We start from the raw sequence: 21,344 nt of genomic DNA, 5'->3' as shown, positions 1-21,344 counted from the left end.
AGGTGCCACGTGACAGCGTCGTATATAGTGTATGTGCTGCTTTGGCCTTGGTCTGGACCTCTCAGCAGTAATGTACAGCCTATACATTATATTTAAACTTTTTAAACAATTCCAGTTTAAACAAAAAATAAACAAAATGGACAATTGCAATGATTCGTACCTGTGAATGGAAATCCGCCACAGCAATATCCATAATTTCTCATCCACTGTGATTGTACTCTTTCAGCAGCGTCTGGACCTCTGCACAGTAATTTACCGCATATTAATGATATTAAAACTTTCGAACTAAAGATTCAATGCCTTGTACAGAATAGTGAACTTATCTGAAATTATATGATATGATCTGAGCAAGTGCAATTAAAGATTGCAGTTGCGTGTTGTTCAAGTGAACAAGACATACAGTTCCAGCCATGTATGGAAGTCTGAGGCAGCCCCAAATCCCCTGTCTTTTTCTAAAGTCTGTCCTGAGCAAAAATCTTACTGGGCTTTTTCCTCAGTGTGTAGAAATGTTAGATAGCTGAGTTAAGGTAATCCAAGCAGACTCTGTTTGCTTCCCTTTGCTTGCAGACTCCTATGCCAATTACCAGACTAAGGAGCCTATATGTGGCATATTTTCAGTACAGGATTAATTTATATTTCACAGTGTGCTGAGCAAAGGAAAAAGCTGTTTCTAAAATTATGGCAGCCATCAGAATGGAGGCAAACCAACAGATGCATGCTAGCTTCATGTACGGGAGTGTCACAGCTCATTGTCCTTGAAAATTAATCGGAATGAAATGACAAGCCCGGGGACTGCAATCTACGGTGCTCTGCAACAACGCTCCTGAGCAGAATATTTATGTAAGCCTGGCTAAGTGGCAACAGATGATATCTGTATTCCAACTGGATGGAGGGACTTGAAATGGCAGTGATAAACAAGCCAGGGCATGCAGCGGTATGAAATGCAAATTTTGTGGTTTGGGTTTGTTGTTTTATTTCTTTGTAGAATTAGGCCAATGAGGGCATGTGGGGTGGGGGCATAAGGTGAAGGAGAGGGGTGTCACCTTGCCGTGGACTGTGTCAGATCAATGGCATTCTGAACTTACTCAGATGGTCTGATTGGATCCTTGAAAAAATGCATTTATCTCTCTCAGAGGACATGTGCTCACACACACAAAGACTTTGTGTGAGCAACTTGTCAGCAAGTGATAGAGACGTAGGATGCTATTTATGAATTCTACATGCATCAATAAAAGCTAATTCAATAAATTACAAAACGTTCAAGGATAGTTAAAAAATTGCAATGAAAGTGAAGAGTGACTAAGATAACACGAAGGGGAGGGAATGATGACATTGTTCATTTTCACTTTAAAAACTAAATATAACATTTAAAATTATAATTTTGTTTACACAAACTTTCAACATGTCACAGGTAAATTATACACATAGAACATTTCTTAAGTCTTAAGGCTTAATACTTAGCATGCCACGCTCTAATAACAGAAGATACTGACAGACAGATGGCGTGTTTCAATGCATTGAAGATGCGTGTGGTGTGTGTGTGTGGGGTGGGGGGGTGTTGTTGCAATGATTCAGTTGTCTGCTTCATTTAAACACTAGTTTAAGTCCAGCCTCTCTTTAATATTAAATTGTCTCAGTCAAAAAAAGAGAGAGAGAGAGCATTGAAGAGACAAAAGGGCGAGCAGAAGAGCAGCAGGAGGAGGTGGATCGAAAGAGAGAGAATGAGAGAGAGAGAGACAGAGAGATAGAAAGTGCCTGCACTGAATTGTGAGTGGCTTACGACACTCAGTGAACAGAAGGTGCTTCTGCATGCATTGCCAGTGCACTAGTCTGCTGCAAGGGATCGAGCATCTCTCTCCTCCCTGTACACCGCGCTTGCCTTCAGACTCAGCATCTACAGCCTCCGCAGCATACAGGAAATGAGATTCACCAAAAGGAGACCCGCTGAAGATTTGACAATGTAGAAAAATTTAATCTGTGATATTTTTTGGGGATATTATTACTTTAAAAGCAAATTAAAAAGAGAAAAGAGGAAAAAGAGAGCTGTATGATGTAGATCACACAGCTTTTGCATGTGCATAATTGTGAAGAAATATCTACTGACAGAATGCCAACGAGCTTCACTCAATGTGCATTGTGCAGATCAGTGATCGCATTGGGTTATGGATGGTGATTTGCGTCGACACACCAGAGGTCTTTGACAAGAAGAAAAGAAAGAGAGGGAGAGTTTGGAGTGGATTATTCCCTCCTCCATGCATGTTTTTCCCCCGCTTGTCTCTCCCACAGATCGGTGCAGCAGTCAATGCAGATGAACAGAGGAGAGAGGAGGACAGCGCTCATGCATGCAGCCCGGGAAACTTGCACTTCCTACCAGCCTGCTGAATGCCACTTGGATTCATTCTCTTTTTGGCTCATTCACACAAGGAGAACTAAGACATTGTAAGTCTGCCAGGATCTGGTGTCCGATGTAAAGGAGGGGGGCTGAATTTGTACCACACTGGGGTCTTTTTTTAGTTTTGCACATAATTAGTGTCAGCACAAAGGGATCAACTGAATTGAGGTTGTCAGCCTCTGGAAAAGGGGTGAGTAGGAATCCTTTCATGTGAGATTGGTTCTGAAGGAGTGATTTTTTGCTTCACTTTCTCTCTTTTCCTTTCTCCGATCTAATATGATCAAAGTGACTAGCCGTTTATTTCCTGACGATAATCAATTTTCAATGTGGCAGGATTTCTCAATTCTTTAAGTAAAAAATCAAACTCTGTATTCTATTTAAATACATATCAATAGTAAGACATTGCACTTGTGGAGTTACACATCCTAAAATCCAAAATGACACAAATCTGAAAGAATCAATGGACTTTTTCTCTACGACACTGCAGGATATTCATACTAATGGATTTCCTTCTAATTGGTCTGTACCTAAAGTGGCCACTAAGGAAGCCCCCTGGGCTAATACTGTGCTCCCTTGGTATTATTCTTAAAATAATTCCCCTGGTGGAGGCGAGCTGTCCAAGGCCGTGCCGATGCGACAATAAGCTGTTGTATTGTGAGGGGCTCAACCTGACCGACATCCCCCAAAATCTAAGCAGTGCCATTGGTTTGTCCCTACGTGAGAACATCATCTCCGAGCTACGGGAGGCAAACTTTGTCGGCCTGTCGCAGCTAACCTGGCTCTATTTGGATCATAACAATATTGAGATTGTGGAGGAGAGCGCCTTTGAGAGGCTGCGAAGGGTTAAAGAGTTGGATCTGAGCACCAACCACATAGAGAGCCTGCCCAACGGGACCTTTAGACCCCTGCCCAACCTGCGAATATTAAATTTATCCTATAACAAACTTCAATCCTTGGAGCCAGACCTTTTCCATGGCCTTAGGAAGCTTACCAATTTACATTTGCGCTACAATGCCCTTAAATTCATCCCTGTGCGGATATTTCAGGATTGCAGAAGCATGCAATTCCTGGATCTGGGTTATAACCAGCTGCAGAGCCTGGCACGCAATTCATTTGCTGGGCTCTTCAAGCTCACAGAGCTGCATCTGGAGCACAACGAGTTGGTGAAAGTCAATTTAGCCCATTTTCCCCGCCTCATATCCCTGCGGACCCTCTACATGCGAAACAATAAGGCCACCATTGTGGTCAGCACCCTTGACTGGACCTGGGACCACCTGGAGAAGATTGACTTCTCCAACAATGAGATTGAATACATTGAACCACATGTGTTTGAGAGTGTGCCCAACCTTAAGACCCTAACATTGGATTCCAATAAACTGACCTACATAGATCAGAGGATTTTGGACTCGTGGACATCTCTGAGCAGTATCACACTGTCAGGTAATGAATGGGAGTGCAGAAGGAATGTCTGTGCCTTGGCATCCTGGCTTAGCAACTTCCAGGGGCAACGTGACAGCAGCCTGTTGTGTGCGAGCCCAGACATTGCACAAGGTGAGGACATTCTGGATGCTGTCTATGCTTTCCAATTATGCGAGGACAATGCCGATGCAACCACGCAGACCTTCACCGCCACCAGAAACCGGGCCAAAGATTTCATATACAATGACCCATCAAGAAACCCCTATGATCTGCAGGATATGGAGGGCGGGGAGGTGGTAACCAATTCCTTAACAGTGACTGTGTCCACAGATGACCTGGAGAGCACCATGCAGATCCACAAGGTGGTGACAGGCACCATGGCACTAATTTTCTCCTTCCTGATTATTGTCCTCATGCTCTACGTATCCTGGAAATGTTTCCCAGCAGGAGTAAGGCAGCTGAGGAAGTGCTTCACCAGCCAGCGTCACAAGCAGAAACAAAAGCAGACCATGCAGCAGATGGCCACTACGTCTGCATCTGAGTACTATGTTGACTACAAACCCAACCATATTGAGGGGGCACTTGTCATCATCAACGAGTATGGCTCTTGCACATGCCAGCAGCAGGCATCTCGAGAATGTGAGGTGTGATTCTCCACCCGTGATGTTTTCAATCAATGTATTGATAGATATGGAACACACTTTCACTTTGCACCTCATTTTGCTGCTCTAAGAGGGAAGCTACATTTATGGAGTGCAAATGGACAGAAAACAGGATTTAGTGCTGATTTCAACAGCCTCAAAGCCTTGCGGGGAATCTGACTGTGAGACCCGTGTACTTGATGCAAAAGATGTGGAATAATTATGCTGACCTTTCCTGGCTTCTCTCGTGAAGAGTGGATATTTGAGCTTTAATGTGTCTTTCTACTTCAGGATATTCTAGAACTCCCTAAAGCTACTGAGGACATTCAGAGCAACATTTGTACTGTGGTAACAAACATACAATGAAATTAAAGAGAAAACAACACAACAAACAAGAAACCCTTAAAAATGTATGATTCTATGTAAAATATGTTAAAAGCAGAAACACAAGAGTGGGGATAAATGGAAGATGTTATTCTATTTCTTTTGTAAACTATGAAAATAAGAGGAAATACAACTGTTTAAATAAATTAATTGCAATTCACAGTATTCATTTCTGCAGGTGAGTTTGAGGATTACTTCTTTGTCTGTGGTCAGTGGATTTAAAAAAAAAAAAAATTGAGCTCTGCAGCATTGCAGGATGTAAATAAGTAAGGCTTCACTTCATATGCAAAGTTAAGCATCAGTCTAAGCATCAGATCTCCTCATCTCTCCCCGAGATATAATCACTGAGGAAAAGCTTGATTGCTGTGGCTGTTGCAGTTGTTCACCATTGTTCCTATCCCAGAGTGATTAAGCAAAAAAAAATAAAAAAAAAAAAATAAAAAAAAAAAATTGGCAGATGCAGTTTGATCAGATGGCATATCTCACTTGATAAATTCAAACATTTGTGTGCTGTTCAAATAAACCAAACAAGGAGTGTCTAATACCTTTATTCCTTCACTGCTTCCATAAACTTCACGAGACATCAATTTGAAAGCACCTCAACCCAGGGGTAAAAATCAGAGTGAGAAGAGGCCTTACACATTTAAATCAAAATGTACTTGAGAAGGGTGTGATGAATAATCCATTAGTGCTTTCAAGGAGATAATTTCAAAATTTCATTATGGATTTCTGTTTCAGTGCAATGCTGTTTTTTGAAGATGCCCTGTGGTCCCCCATTGTTATTGTTTGAGTGATCATACTGACAGATTGTTAGATTGAGTGCATCCTGCATCAGTGGCTATAGTACTGATTAAAGAACAGGGCCTCTGAGAGAAGGTACAGGCTGCTCCCTAGTGTTCACACCAGCAGTAGAGAATGACAAGAAACTGCAGCAACAAACATGTGGCTTGATCTTACCCAGGCTTTGTGTTTGACTGTGTATATGCCTGTTGCTTGTCTATATGCGGTCTCTAAGCTCAGCTCAATTTAAGGATTACTGCCACAGTGTCAAGTATTTGCTATTAAGAACAAAAGCAGGATGGTCATTGGGCTAATTAAGCGAGATCTTGCTTTGCATTGACTGGGTTCCCGTCTCTCTTTGTTTTAAGATAACTGGCTGTTTATAAAGCATAGGGTACATGAAACTGTGAAGCTGGTGTGCTTGCACAATCTAAAGACAGGATAGGTGTTAATGAGGTTCTGAGTGTATGTTTGTGTTAGTTTCTGTTTATGCATTTGACTATTTAAATGTGTGTGTGTTTGTGTGTGCGTGTGTGTGCTTGTGTGTGTGTGTGTGTGTTGTGTCCTGAAGAAAAAAAAGAGTGAGTTTTGCGCAGTTGCATGTGTGAATCTAAGCTACACTCGTATGTCACATACCGTATGACTGAGATATGCCTTAAAAGGACAATATAAGGCTGAGCAAATATTTTTACAATCAGATTCACAGTTTTATTATGGATTCTAATGCCCTGCAACTTTGAATTCTTTAATACTTGATATGAAACTGTTCTATTTTCAGCACTGTATTTGTTGCATACATGAAGCTAAGCCAAGTTAACCCAATAAAATGTATTCCTACTGTTGTAAATGATAAACAATGTAAAACTCTTCACTCGTTCCTTTGAAATATTTTATTTATTTATGTATACAGTTTTTTTTTTATCTTATCCATAATACCTATCTGGTCTGACACTCCTTGGACTTAAATCTTTGATCTACCTTTATTTTATTTTATTTTTTTTTCATACCCTTTCATTAAAAGGTATTGTTAATACCTTTTGCATATTTTTTAAGCAAATCCCTAAAGTATGTACAATTCAACATGAGGTTGGGTTTTTAATAAATCCTCTGGAGAGTATAAAAAAATAAAAAACAAAACACTGAGTGACAGATTCATAGCATCTCCACTACGATTAAAATGACTGCAAAAATTATGGTTCCATGCTTGGCCAAAGAAACAACAATTGTAGCTCTTCACAATCTCCCTCACAAAACAGGTGGTAGGGATAACAATAGCCTTCAACAAAACCAGCAGTGAGGCAGATGCCTGGTGGATCAATATTGCATGTTTGTCATTTCATCCAAGCGGGAGTTGTATTGAAATCCCGTTTCCCATAATTACAATTATTTTCTATTTTTCTTCACAAGCAGTGAAGTCAGTGAGTCTTTCAAAGTGGTGGGATGTTTCATGTGATCTGCATCTTTCTCCTCATTTTAAATCTGCTTCCAAACCCTTCAGCCCTCAAACTCCAACTAGAGTTATTGTTCTGAAAATTAGCTCTAATAATTAATACCCTTTCTGATGAAGCTTGAGAAAGATCAATACAGATAGCTTTTAGAAAATTACGGATCCTCATGCCAACGTTGCTTTTTCTAGAAATAAATACAAAATCTGCAGTTTGTGTTGAAGGAAACATAAACTTGCATGGGGGGTTATGTTTTCTTTTTCCAACAATCTTTTATTGATGTATTGGCTAATTAGTAAATGGATTGCTTGGCTATATGCCCAGTACCATATTCATGCAGTGAGGAAAGGTTTGAGCTCTCAGCTCTGTGGGGAGGCAGTTGTGCAAAGTGGCAAGGCATTAGATTTTGACCTTGTTAGCTTGAGCATTTGTGAGTGTGTGAGTGTGTGTGTGTGTGTGTGTGTGTGTGTGTGTGTTTTGGTGGTTTAAGAGGACTTTATTTTAGGTTATACACCAGTAGTTAGGAGGGTATTATGCTATAAAGGTGGTTTATGAGGACATCCCTAGTGTCACTGTAATTCAAACGTCTTAAAAAGTCCTCAAGTTTTTTTTTGTTTTTTTTTAAATGTACAAATGCCAAAAGGTTTCTGTAATGGTTAAGTTTAGGGGTAGGGTTAGGGAAATAATAGATAAGTTTGTACAGAATAATAATCATTATGTTTATGAAGAGTCCTCAAAGTGATAGGACTACAAACATGTGTGTGTGTGTGTGTGTGTGTGTGTGTGTGTGTGTGTGTGTGTGTGTGTGTGTGTGTGTGTGTGTGTGTTTGTGAAACATGCAAATGGGGGAGGTTGGATGTGAAGACCAAAGCCTCAAGTGAGCACTAGAGGGTTCTGGTGTGTTTTTATGTTGTACAAGGAGTTAAATGGGGTCAACATTAGTAAACAGTACAAGATCAAGAGACAAGCAGAGATGCCACAGAGAGACACAGCAGAAAATTGCAATCTTTGTAAACCACATGGGTAATATACTGTAAATCATACTTACAGTGTTTAAAACTTTATGTCGAGTCCTACCAAATTGGTTTATTGACCACAACAATTACAATTACTGCATCAGGATTTATCATTTTAAAGGACTTGTGGATATTTATTTTATAGAGATTGTACTAACAATAAGAAATATTTTGCGAGCTAATTAAAAGTAATGTGTATATATATGTGTGCGTGTGTGTGTGTGTGTGTGTGTGTGTGTGTATACATACAGGGTTGGGGAGTAACGGAATACATTTAATGGGATTAAGTATTTAAAATACAAAATATAAGTAACTGTATTCCACTACAGTTGCAATTTAAATAATTGGTAATTAGAATACAGTTATATTCAAAAAGCACTTTGATTACTGAAGAGATTACGTTGTATTTTATTACCATTTGTTTCATTTAATATTTAGTCCTTTCAGAAGGAAAAAATTATACATAAATGACATGATCCAAAGTCCATTTGAACAGTGGTGAAACACTTTCTTATGATGTGTTACATTCATACGAGCAGACAGAGAAGTAAGTTTGAAGTAAGTTTATAGCAGGAAATAATGGAAATCGAAATAAATCTTGTGTAAATTGTTTGCTTTACACTAAGCTAAAATGCTATTTCTAGCCATTTTACATGCACATGTTACCAGACACGATCATATTTTTTTTTGTCAAGACAATTCACGTTGGATCATATTTTTTTTTTCTAGTAAGACCTTTTATATTAGGGCAAACATTTTATTCTTGATAATATTTTTTGTATTGTTTTCATGTAAAAATATATATATATTTTTTAAAACAAGATTAATTTGATTTACCTTGTTTTAGAAAGAACACTGCATAAGATATATAGGTTTTTCAGAGAATGCATTTTTAACATGTGTATTTTTGAATTTTGTCTTACTGTAATGGGAGTTTTTTTAGTCAAAACAAGTAAAAAAAATCTACCAGTGCTGCAGAAGTAATCGAAAGTATTTAGAATACATTACTGGCCTTGAGTAATCTAATAGAATATGTTACAAATTATATTTTCCAGCATGTATTCTGTAGTGGAATACATTTCAAAAGTAACCCCACCAACCCTGTATGTATATTAGGGATGTGCATCTCCATAACTGAGGCCGATGTGATACACATCTCGATGCAGAGTCAATGATATGATCCATTAAAGATACATATGAAGCAGCTACCGATACGATACGATTCACCCCTATTACAATGCAATATCCGATCTGATTTCGATTTGATTCAACATAATGCAATTCAATGCAATATGATGTATTTGGAAAAAATATGATGCTTTGCAATTCAATATGGTAGGCTACAGATAGTTCGCTTATATTTCTTTGGTTCAGACAGCAAATCATACATTAACTTAAGTGCTTTCTGACTTCTAACACATGGACCTTTCACAAAAAGGCCTTTATAGTGCAAAAAAAAAAAAAAAATTAGATGTTCTTTTCCTAACAATTTAAGGATGCTCAGGGATAAACAATGAAGAAATGTTCAGTAACTTGCCAGCAGACGAATGCGCTTTCGTGTCGGTGCTTCAAGTGTGTTGTTAAATTAGTCGTACTGCCTGTATATTTTATAGTGGCATGACATATTTTACAAACTGCATGGATTTATCAAAATATCCATCTCTTTTATAAAACCCAAAGTGTTTCCAAACATTGGATTTGTAATTCTTTGGTGGAAGATACAGCTCTGCCTCTGCCATGTTATTCTATATTCTATGTCAGGGGTGCCCACACTTTTTGACATGATGATCTAATTTTAAACGACCAACTCAATAAGATAACTAAAAAAACACAGTTTAATTTAAAAAAATGCTTGTTGGGACTACTGCATGTATCCCTACATGGAATTCATCTTCTAATTAATAAAAAAATACAATAATCCTCAATGTTAATATCATTCAGTTTTAACACTAAACCCAAAACACCTACAGCACAATAGATTACAATATCCAGGGCATTTACCTTATTCTTATGACTTGCACTGAATGGAATCAGACAGTTTTGCATAATCCGGACATTAGCTGCTGGTAGCTTGTCTCAAACACTGCTAGCTTTGCAATTTCGCGCTCTGTTCTCAGAAGCCCTTGGAAGATGCGAACCTAGATGTCATGGCAACTAAATAAACACAAATCTTGCCAAGTCAGACAGGAACTGAAAGACATGATATTTATTTGTTTTAAAATTAACAAAAGCACATAAAAAGTTTGTGCGATCTACCAGCATTGCCTTATTTAGAGAGGAGAAATCAATCTACATATAAAATATTGGTCACAAATTATTGATCACTTTCCAAATAATAAAAGTATAGCGCATCTACTAATAATTATATATAAATAAATAGTTTTTTACTGATACAAATATGTTAGAAATGATGTATCATGATACAAATGCCAACTTGTATCCGATGCACACTATTTTAAATCGATGCATCGCATCGTTAACATTTATGCCGATGCACCGATGCGAATCGGTGAATCTTAGCATCCCTAATGTGTGTATATATATATATATATATATATATATATATATATATATATATATATATATATATATATATATATATGATACGTGATGGAGTCTTGGTTGAGAAACGTTGATTCCAGTTCAATCATATGGACTCTTTAAATCTTGTTTTATAATTTGCCATCTTGAAACTTTATATGTAGTTGCAAAGACAGTGCATATGTGGATATCAAGTGGTTTCTCCCCAATGGATTGTTCTCACTGCATTGCCTTGTGGATTATCAAATATCCAGAGTACAAGGATTTAACTCTGTGAACTATCTTGTTTTTTTTTGGATTATTTGAAGAGCACTTGAAGGGTGATTTTCTATTTTTTGTATGAGTGAATTTTCTTCAACATCAAAGGGATTTGGACATCTTCCTAAGCATTGACCATTTCAAACTTTCATTGTAGTGATTCCATACTTGCCTGAAGATTCCCTCATCTACGACTTGAACTGATCTGATAAGCCTTTTTTATTTTTATTGTCATTGCCATTCTTTTTCTATTGGTTACTTTACATTACTTTACAGACCATCTTTTGATATATGTTTTGACTGTACTGGTTTCATTTCAATTCATTCTCTTTATCATGTACATACATTGTTCTGTTTATTTCTTCTGATTTACCCAAAACCTCAATTCATATAAAGGTATAAAAGTTATTTCTTGTCTTTATTGTTTGTGACAACACACAGGAAATACTAATACGATATTAAGTGTTAACAGTTGGTGGGCCCCTCCTGTTATTCAGATATATACCGGTGGTTATATGATTGGCGTCACGTATACGATCAGCCACAGCATTAAACCACCTGCCTAATATTGTGTATGTCCCCCTCGTGCCACCAAAACAGCGACAAACCGCATCTCAGAACAGCATATTGGGATTATATTCTTCTCACCACAATTATACAGAGCGGTTATTTGAGTTACCGTAGACCAGGGGTGCCCAATACGTCGATTGCGATAAAGGCAATGCTGGTAGATCGCACAAAAATTAAATGTACTTTCGTTAAATTTGAATAAAACTAAATATAATGTCTTTCCTTCTTTTAGTTTCTGTCTGACTTGCACTTGACGAGTAAATATTGACCAGGCGAGGTTTTGTTTATTCAGTTGCCATGACAACTAGGTTTGCGCATACGCGCCTTCCAAGGACTTCTGAGAACAGAGCGCGAAATTGCGATAGAGACAGAGCGCAACGCGTCATAATCTGAAGACCACGGCCACCGGGGGGGGGGAAAACAATCCAACCGTCTCCATTGACTTTGCATTGCGAGAGGCTGCCTCATTGTCATTTATGACTTATAACAAAAAACAAAACAATGTCTAAAAGCTGCTGTGTGACAAGGTGTACAGCAAACAAGCAAAATAACCCAGAAATACATTTTTATAAGCTGTCGACCCCAAAAAACGGTTTGTTTCAGGACATAAATGTAGATCAGTTGAGACAGAGCACAACTAGTTCTCGAACTATTCTGAGAACTACGCCCACTGGAACGCGACATGATATTGTAAAAAAAAAAAACATTCATAATTTTAACCATGTCGATTGCTTATTTCACCACCCTATGTGAACCTGAGAGGAGGAGATATATTGAGAAGTAAAATTTTATTGGTCTATGTCAGTGCCCCTTTTCCTTACCTTCCTTTTTTTGGAAAAATGATCCGACTGAATGGCCCAACGTGAAATACCCTGATATCTACAACTATTTGATCGAATCACCAGGTAACAGCATCATTTCACCTACGATCAAAACACACACTGTTACTAAAATAATGGGACAACTTAGCTATTAGAAAGCTATATTAGATATACATATATATATATATATTTATATATATATATTAGCTATGTGTGCAAGTAGCTGTAGCTTGGGCCAATTGGTATTTGTCCAAAAGCTTTCTATGTCAGATAAATGCTATTATTTTGAACGATGGTTTGTTGTAAAAAGAAAAGAAGTGTATGACATTCAAAGTTTTTTTAGAATTAAATTGTACATAAATAGGTTAACCAAAACAAATGTGTTTATGTCTGAGAACATAGGCTATTTACCTGCAGACACTGAAATGACATACACTGTGTGATACTGTACAAATATTCTGAGTGTCCCTTAGTTTCCTATAAATAACCACGGATGCAAGTGAGAACTTGCTTTTTCTGGCTGTATCATCCTCTAACTCATTGTTATAATTAACAACATCATCATCATCATCATCATCATCCTTATACATGAATCTGCATCACTGCCATCACATAAACTATCACTGCATGGGGCATTGTGGCATTTTCAGAATGTAACTAAATCATTAAAATAGCTCTAGATAATGTACATTGTGATAAATGTCTATAGCTTCAGAATAACACTCATTTACATGGCTTAGCCTTCATTGCTCATTTAAACAGATATACTGTATACACCCATGTCTATATTCACATATGTAGAGACAAATGCAATGGAAAATTAAAGCGAGTGGGTTGATTTCATACATCAACATTCTTTAAGAAACAATACATGATGGAAAAAAGAGGTGATCATAGAGGCAATTGGTGTCTTATAACCTTCGAAATGGTCTGAACATTACATTAATGAACAACACTGCCCTAAGCTGGTCATCATATGGCTGAGCGGTGATGCTCAGGGCTAATGTTCTGCAACATCTGGTCTCACATTTGTGGTGCTGCACTGAATACACAGTTGTAGGGGAGGAACAATGTCGATTGATATTTTCTGCAAATTTGTGGAATACCTCACGGGTCGCATTCAGTGTACAGCTTGCATTTCTCCATTTATACAGATATGTGAAAAATATATGTGGCAGGGAGGAGGGTAGGACCGGGTCATGATGCTACCCACCCGGCTCCTAATCAGGCTAATCAAGCCCTCGAGAGGGATAAAGGCAACAGGAGGTGGCATTAAGAGAGAGAGAGATTTACGGGCAGCTGCCCTGCATGTGTTTATGTTTGTGTCTTTTTATTAAAAGATTATTTATATTGTCAAGCCGGTTCTTGCCTCCTCCTTACCATTGAACTTTGTTACATTGGTGCCGAAATCTGGGAAGGAGGAGGGATGGTCCGTAGTAGAGTCCTTGCCACTACCATCCACCCCAACGAAGCAGCCGCGACCATCTACCAGGGGACGGAGGAGCCCGGCCAACTGAGAGCGAGGAACGGACACCGACCGCGAGAGGGGAGGGGCTCCTGGCCTACCGCCTGGAGCAGGAGAACCAATGCCAGGGGCGGGGGAGATCCCTACCATCCACCGAAAATGTGCCAGGGTGTTCTGTCCACCAAGGGCTGGAAGACAGCCTCCAATCCACCCAGGGAGGCGCGGCTATAGTCCACTAGAGGGTGGAGGAGTGGCCGAGGACCAGGCTTTGGCGTATCGGAGAACCGGTTAGTAATTATTTATATAATAGAGAGCATTATGTTTAAAATGCAAATACACAACACAACATATTGATATCAAATAATAAGTACAGCATACAATTTTGCTGAAATAAAATAAACACGCATTTCAGATAATATTTAAAGGAATATTCCAGGATCTAATTCCAGCTAAGCTTAATTGACAGCATTAGTGACATAATGTTGATAGCCACAGTGAGGTTACAGTGAGGCAATAAGTGAAAATGAATAGGGCAAATCTGGGTCATATCAGGAAGAAACAGCTTCTTAACGTAACAACTGCATTCACTGTCACTCAGCAAGGAAATACCAGTGAAGTAGTTTTTATATAAATGGCAGTGCATAACATATATGCTTTATATGCAATGTGAGAGCTAAAAGCCCCCTCATGTGTTATGTATGGCTGATGCATTTTGCTGCTCAAATATGCCACATAAATTCTGCATGCATTATGCCATGTTAAAAACATAGCAGTGAGCTATTACAGATCCTGGCAGTTCTAATGTTGTGAGCTTTTTTCTGTGTAACTTCAAGTAACATAAATACTATTAATTATGTTAATATGTCACAAAGAAAGACAGCCAAAGAGAGAAATTTACAAACAAAAAACCCCCCCACTAAATTTAAGCAATGATTTTCAAGTGAACATGTCACTTATGTAATTTGTGTCAACACAGAAGGACGACTACATAAAAAGCACGTCTATATGTCACTGCCTGTATTCATATCACTATCATCATGAGCAGAGTCATATGTCCCCTTCATATACATATATATATATATATATATAAAACACATAAAAATGCACCGTTTATAACACTGAATACCAGTGAAATGATACAAACGCATCCATCTGAGGCACGTCCAACAATTAAAAATAGTGCAGAGAGAACACAAGAATGTGTTCTTTGAATATTGGACACATTAATGAACTCAATGCAAAACAGATTGCTGTCAACTGCAGCTGCATTCTTAAGCAACTTTTTGTATTTTCAAATCACTGCTTTATTCATCTGCCACAATACTGCAATTTATTTCAAACTGAATTTAAATTTGTATTATATCCAAAAAATATTTGAATTATTTATATAAATTATCTATATTTGGGGGCCATTCTTAGCAAATAATGATTGTATGTGATTAATTGCGATTAATATGATCAAACAGCATGTCATGTAATGAATTAAATTAAAATTTTAATTTTAATTGATTGACAGCCCTAATATATATATATATATATATATATATATATATATATATATATATATATATATATTGTTGAAGTCAGAATTTTCCATACACTTAGGTTGACATTATTAAAACCAATTTTTTAACCACTTCAGAGATTTCATATTAGCAAACTATAGTTTTGGCAAGTGGATTAGAATATCTACTTTGTGCATGATATGAGAAATTGTTCCAACATTTTTTTTTTTTTCAGACAGAATGTTTCTCTTTTAATTGACTATTGGGTCAGAATTTTACATCCAGTTTACTGTGCCTTTGTGCCTTTAAATGGCACGCCTAAATGAGCTTCTGAGATGTCACCGTGGATGTATTTTAAGGCCTACCTTCAAACTCAGTGCCTCTTTGCTTGACGTCATGAGAAAATCAAAAGAAATCAGCCAAGACCTCAGAAAAAAATATTGAGGACCTCCACAAGTCTGGTGCCTTGGGAGCAATTTCCAAACACCTGAAGCTACCACATTCATCTGTATAAACAATAGCATGCAAGGAAGGAGACACATTCTGTTTTCTAGAGATGAATGTAGTTTGGTGTGATCTTAATTTTTGGAGAAATGTCCTTTGGTCTGATGAAACAAATGTTGGTCATGAACTGTTTGATCATAATGAACATTGTTATGTTTGAAAAAAAAAAGTTTAAGTTACACCAGTTCTGTCTGGAGTAATTGGCCAAAAGTCCAGCAACTTATTGTGAGAAGCTAGTGGAAGTCTACCCAAAATGTTTGACCTAAGTTAAACAATTTAAAGGCAATGCTACCAATTACTAACAAAGTGTATTTAAACTCCTGACCCACTGGGAATGTAATGAAAGAAATACAATTTGAATGCTATGGTGAATAAAAGTACCAATTTCTTTCCGTAAGAGCAAAATCTGTACATTATTCCAAACTTTTGGCCACCAGTGTGTGTGTGTGTGTGTGTGTGTGTGTGTGTGTGTGTATATATATATATATATATATATATATATATATGTATATTTATACAGTATATTATCATTGATTGGTAAGGTAATAGTTCTATATTGTACCTCATTTCTATTTCAGTTGTGTTATTTATAGTAGTTTATGTACACAGTATAGTACTTTTTTTATATGATTTTCAAATACTTTTTTGTAAGAGCTAGTTGGTTTGGTTCTCCGCTTACAATAGTTTTTTTAATCCCCATGGAGAAAACTAATGGGAAAATCAATTCTGCAACCAAGAGAAAGGAAAGTGGTGGTTACGGTTTCATTTTATTGAGAGGTGCTTGTTCTTTTGATGAGACTATTGCACCACTACTATCCATGAACCCATAAAGGTATTTGGTTTAAAGTGGGAATAAGACACAAAAAGCATGTTGGGATATGTTAAAGAAACAGTGGACTTACCTATTTGAAGAGCGGGGGTATGGAGTCAGGTGCAAAGAGAGACCAACAGGCAGAGGTGAAAGCATAGGAAGAGAAACAAAAAGAAACATGAACAGAATGCATCGTGTAAGCTTTGTCCTTTACTTCAATGTATTACGGACTTGTTTGATTAAACAGCAGAACATTTTTAAAAGCTCTTTTTAGTAATCACTTATTTATTCATTTATTTATTACACATGCATATTTTTGAGATAAAATACATGTGTAAGGCCTTTACTATCCTGGTCAAAATAAGTACAAAAAAGAACAGCATAATGTAGGCTGATCCTTCAAACGGATTTGTAATCAGGCTGCATGACAGGGTGAAAGAAAGAAAGAAAGAAAGAAAGAAAGAAAGAAAGAAAGAAAGAAAGAAAGAAAGAAAGGGAGAGCGACAGAGGAAGTGAGAGGGAGAGAGAGAGAGAACGAGAGAGAGAGAGAGAGAGAGAGAGAGAGAGAGAGAGAGATAAATAAAAACTGAAAATTGTGTTCAGCAAGTGAAGATGAAACAGAATAAAAAGGTGTCAAAGGCCTGTGGTGCTGTAGTTTAGACAGATGGTACTTTTCATGCCTGGGACCCTGACAATCCTCAAAGTAAGCGTCTATACTGACGTTTGTGTGTGTTCAAAAGATCAACACACCAACACAAATATAAGCCGTACAATAAGCATCGTTCTTGCTGCCCACTCTTTGAACTCTGTCCTCGAACTTGTGCAAAACATGGGATGGCAAAACGCTGCTTTGATGCATTTCAAAATGGCTGAGTGGGAAGATAACTGAAGGCATTTGATCCCCCCCAGGTTCTCTGCTTCAAAGAAGCGCTAGTTCCCCAATCACATCCCACCATTCTGACTACACAGTTGTCTCGACAGTTGACAAGAGAGATGGAGTGTGTTGTGCTAGTGTGTGTCCTCTGCAAAGTGCCTGATTACATTCATGGAGCCAAGAGGAGATTTATGAATGCAGACTCAGGCAAAGAGCAGCCTCATCCACCCTCTAAATAATGGCAGTGAATGAGATTGTTTTTTCAGCTCCATTTCCACCTTCCCAAACTACGATTTTATCCACCCCCAGAATCTGATCCCCAACGGACCCCAAAGCGATTCAACTGGCTGAAAGTACTTTAAATGGAAACTGTATGTTGGTGCCTCATTTGAAATCATACAAAGTCCTTGGATGATGTATGTCATCTTAACAATGTAACTAATATGAAACACAAGACTTATTTACTAATAATTGAATAGAAGTTGCATATATATATATATATATATATATATATATATATATATATATATATATATATATATATATATATATATTGCATATGTGCTCAGTGAAGGTTCTCAAATTAAAAATGTCCTCCAGATTTACAACAGGTGCGTACGCACATAAATTTGTTCTTTCAGAACCTTCATTGTAAAGTTGATGAATCTAGCTGATTCTAAATGAGGAAGTGTGTGCCTTCAAAGTAATTTGCATTACAAATACTAAATATAGGGCAGGCTATATACATTTATTTAGTGATGGTTGTATACAGTATGCGTGGTTCCAGTTTGTTTAAAATGTTAGTAAATGCAGTTAGCAGAGCTGGGCGATATGAACAAAAATATAATCATATTTATTTATTTATTTTTTGCATATCATTCAATATCGATATTTATCACAATTTACATTTCATACCAATGATGAGGGAGGAAATGGATTCCACTGACCTCAAGAATGAATTACACATACCTTGCACAGGTTAGGCTACCTTTGATTTTAAAGTTCAAGAAATATACTCAGTTTAGTAGTTAATCCAACATAGGGTGTGTGATCTCTTTTCAATTAAATTTTGCCAATTGCATAATCTTCAGTGGATGTATGACTCCGCAGAAAGACTTTCTTGAGAAATTTCACACTCCATCTCAGTAGGTGGCAGTATTGCACGATAAGTTGTATTGCCAACCACAATAAACATCACATGAACAAAAATAAATACTTTCTTGCCTGTGTCAACAAGTTAGAGGACATGACAGCACTTTCGATTACGAAAAAAAAAAAAAAAACATTTAAACAAATAGTACATAAACAGCAATGCCGTTGATGTCGGAGTCGGAGTTGTTGTTGTTGTTGTTTTAGCAACACACAACTGAGCCAATCATCTACGTATATGTAGAACATAAGCTAAATATTGAAAATTACTCAAAAGTGTATCAATTATGTCGAATAGTTTCCCCCAGATAAATAGCAATATTGTTTAATCCCCCAGCCCTTGTGGTTAGTAAATAAAATGTAATTTCAATAACATGTTAGCCTACTATATTAGCATATTGATAATCGATTAGCATGCTAGCCTTTAATACCCTGCAGAGTAGCCCAACATACTGACAGCACAAAGCAACAGGATAAAATAGTATTGCTACAACAAGCTACCAATGCTACAAAAGCCTAAATTAAGGCTATTTTGCTTAGGTAGAGCAGGATATCACAATAAAATAATGTGATCAAACATTGCAAATGGCGTACTCTTTGAGGGTGAAGAACCCTGCATGACATCGACTCAACTATTGAGATTTTATGTCCACCAAAGAATCTTATTTTAAAGGTTGCTTCAGTCCAGTGGAAGCTGAAGGCAATGTATCCAGATGTGTGATGGTGTTACAGTGAAAGAAATGTGTTTGGCTGTTTGTAGTGTTGCCAACATCCGCTGCAGAAAAAAAACTCAGTTTATCCTCTCTTGTGTAAGTATTGAACAGGTTTCAGACCAGGGGGAATAACTAATGCTAATAAATGGAAACTCTTAGCTGAGCACACTTTATCAGAGCAGAAGCATGCTGTCATAGCTCAGAGGAGAGATAAATTGTAGGGAGGCTTGTTTTAAAACAGATGAGTTGTGCGAGACAACACTATGTGCAATATGATCAGTCAGTGTCAGCTTATGCAAGTCAATTTGGTATAATAACAATAAACTGGCGTGGTGCTCTCCGGCAAACCATAATATGATCCTAGGCATGAGTCCAGGAAAACAGCATAGCTTGAGATTAATGATCTGTACATGACAAGAAATGACAGTAATAAAGGAATTAGAGATTAGTGGTGATATTTCAGATGTAGAGAAATAAATAAATAAAATAAATATATTTCAATTTTTTATTTTTTTTTTTTTTTTTTTGAATTAATAGTTCTGGCTCTAAAACCTGATTGGATTATCCTCTATACTACACTATTCCCACATGGAATCTGCAGAGCCCAGCAGAAACAAATTCATTCATTGCCTGAAGCAGCCCTCTACTTGTTCCTTAATGCCCTCCTATTTATGTTGTATTTAGGAAGAATTTGTGTCAGAATTTAGCATGATTAGCCTTTTCTCCATTATACTGACCTGATACTTACCACAAACAAACAACCAAAAACCCTAATAACTCGAATGAGAAATGGCCAGCCAGAAAAAAATAAATAAAAAGAAGAAATAAATAAAAAGAAGTGCTCCGGCATATTACACAGTGGCACTTAGGCCTATGTCTGGACAATCTGTGCTCAAATTCAACTTTGATCATTGCCCTGATCCAAGCACACCGATTTCACTGTGAATTTGGTGACAGTTGGTCAAAAGTTCTGCTGTGTTAATCAATCTGTGCTTGTTTGCAACAGCAAAAAATGTATGCAAAAAAGTCTAATGGTATGGCATTTGTCAGTAAATTTTGTCAGCGTACCACTGGGCTAAGTCTTCAAGACCCTCGCCAGCATCCAACAAAATGAACATCAAGCCCTCATGGAACAGGAACACCTGGAGCAGGAACAGCATTTCCAAGTCCTGCTCCAAGCAGAGGACCGGCAGGTGCTCTGGAGCCTGATTGCCAGAGAGGGGACTAGCTCTGCCGCCATGGTGCAATGCTATGGCTGCATCGGTCCCCATCATGATGATGCAGATGAGGGAGTTCCCAAACTCAGGGGCTTCACTGAGGGGGATTTGAAGAGAAGGCTTCCTCTTAGCTTTACTCTGAGCCTTTCTGGACTTTTACATTGCACAGAACTTGAGGGGCGCCAGGACGAATGTCCAATGTAAAAGAAACAAAACATGAAAATACCGGATTACAAATCATAATGGTTAATTCATTTATTTTACAACATGGATAATAAAAGATTATGGATTATTTGTCAGTTATAAGTGATAACAAATAACTACACATATTTTAAAAGGTACATCAGGCTAAAATCATTAATTTGTCAATTATAAAAGTGATCACAGGTCATAACATCATATTCAGAATTATCTAGCAAGGCTAGATATTGTGTATATCTTGCTACAAACAGGTAGGTTTTATGTATTTAGAGGGTTAACTCAGCAATGTACTGTGAATTTGTGTGAAATGATCCTGGATTAAGATGAGATGTCTTAGTATTAGAATCGTGCAAACATGAGGGTCTCACAAGGAAGCCTGTTTTAGCTCTGTGTGGAAGTTAAGAAGGTCATGCTGAGTCTGCCCCATGTCACTGTTCTGTGTGTTGAGGGGTCTCTCTGACGAATGACCCTTTATTTTTAAATCCAGCTGTTTTGCTGTTTTAGCAATAGTTAGTCACATTGACCAGCCATTTGGCACTCATTAATGATCTAAAATCAACAACTTAAAGGGTGCTTCAGTATCCCAAGAGAGGACTCCATGAGGGGAATGTGATCTTGGACAAGTCTCCTATGTTTGC

General features: G+C 37.6%; 2 protein-coding genes across 2 annotated transcripts in view; one reads left to right on the top strand and one right to left on the bottom strand.

Annotated features, from left to right (window-relative positions):
• The window catches only part of ctnna2 (catenin (cadherin-associated protein), alpha 2), a 717,220-nt gene that overhangs the window by 220,237 nt on the left and 475,639 nt on the right, over positions 1 to 21,344 (bottom strand). The gene's annotated exons all lie outside the window — the stretch shown is intronic.
• LOC127651275 (leucine-rich repeat transmembrane neuronal protein 1-like) lies at positions 1,692 to 6,769 on the top strand. The gene has a single exon (XM_052137028.1). It carries the CDS (start codon positions 2,893 to 2,895, stop codon positions 4,459 to 4,461), a length of 1,569 nt encoding a protein of 522 aa, XP_051992988.1. The 5' UTR covers positions 1,692 to 2,892; the 3' UTR covers positions 4,462 to 6,769.

The sequence above is a fragment of the Xyrauchen texanus genome, chromosome 11 (assembly GCF_025860055.1).
Source record: "Xyrauchen texanus isolate HMW12.3.18 chromosome 11, RBS_HiC_50CHRs, whole genome shotgun sequence".
Lineage (NCBI taxonomy): Eukaryota > Metazoa > Chordata > Actinopteri > Cypriniformes > Catostomidae > Xyrauchen > Xyrauchen texanus.
Note: the sequence above shows the minus strand (reverse complement) of the source record. Positions and strands in the feature narration are given on the sequence as shown.

Coding starts and splice junctions, on each gene's coding strand:
- LOC127651275 (XM_052137028.1), top strand. CDS start 2,893: ATGGATTTCCTTCTAATTGGTCTGTACCTAAAGTGGCCACTAAGGAAG.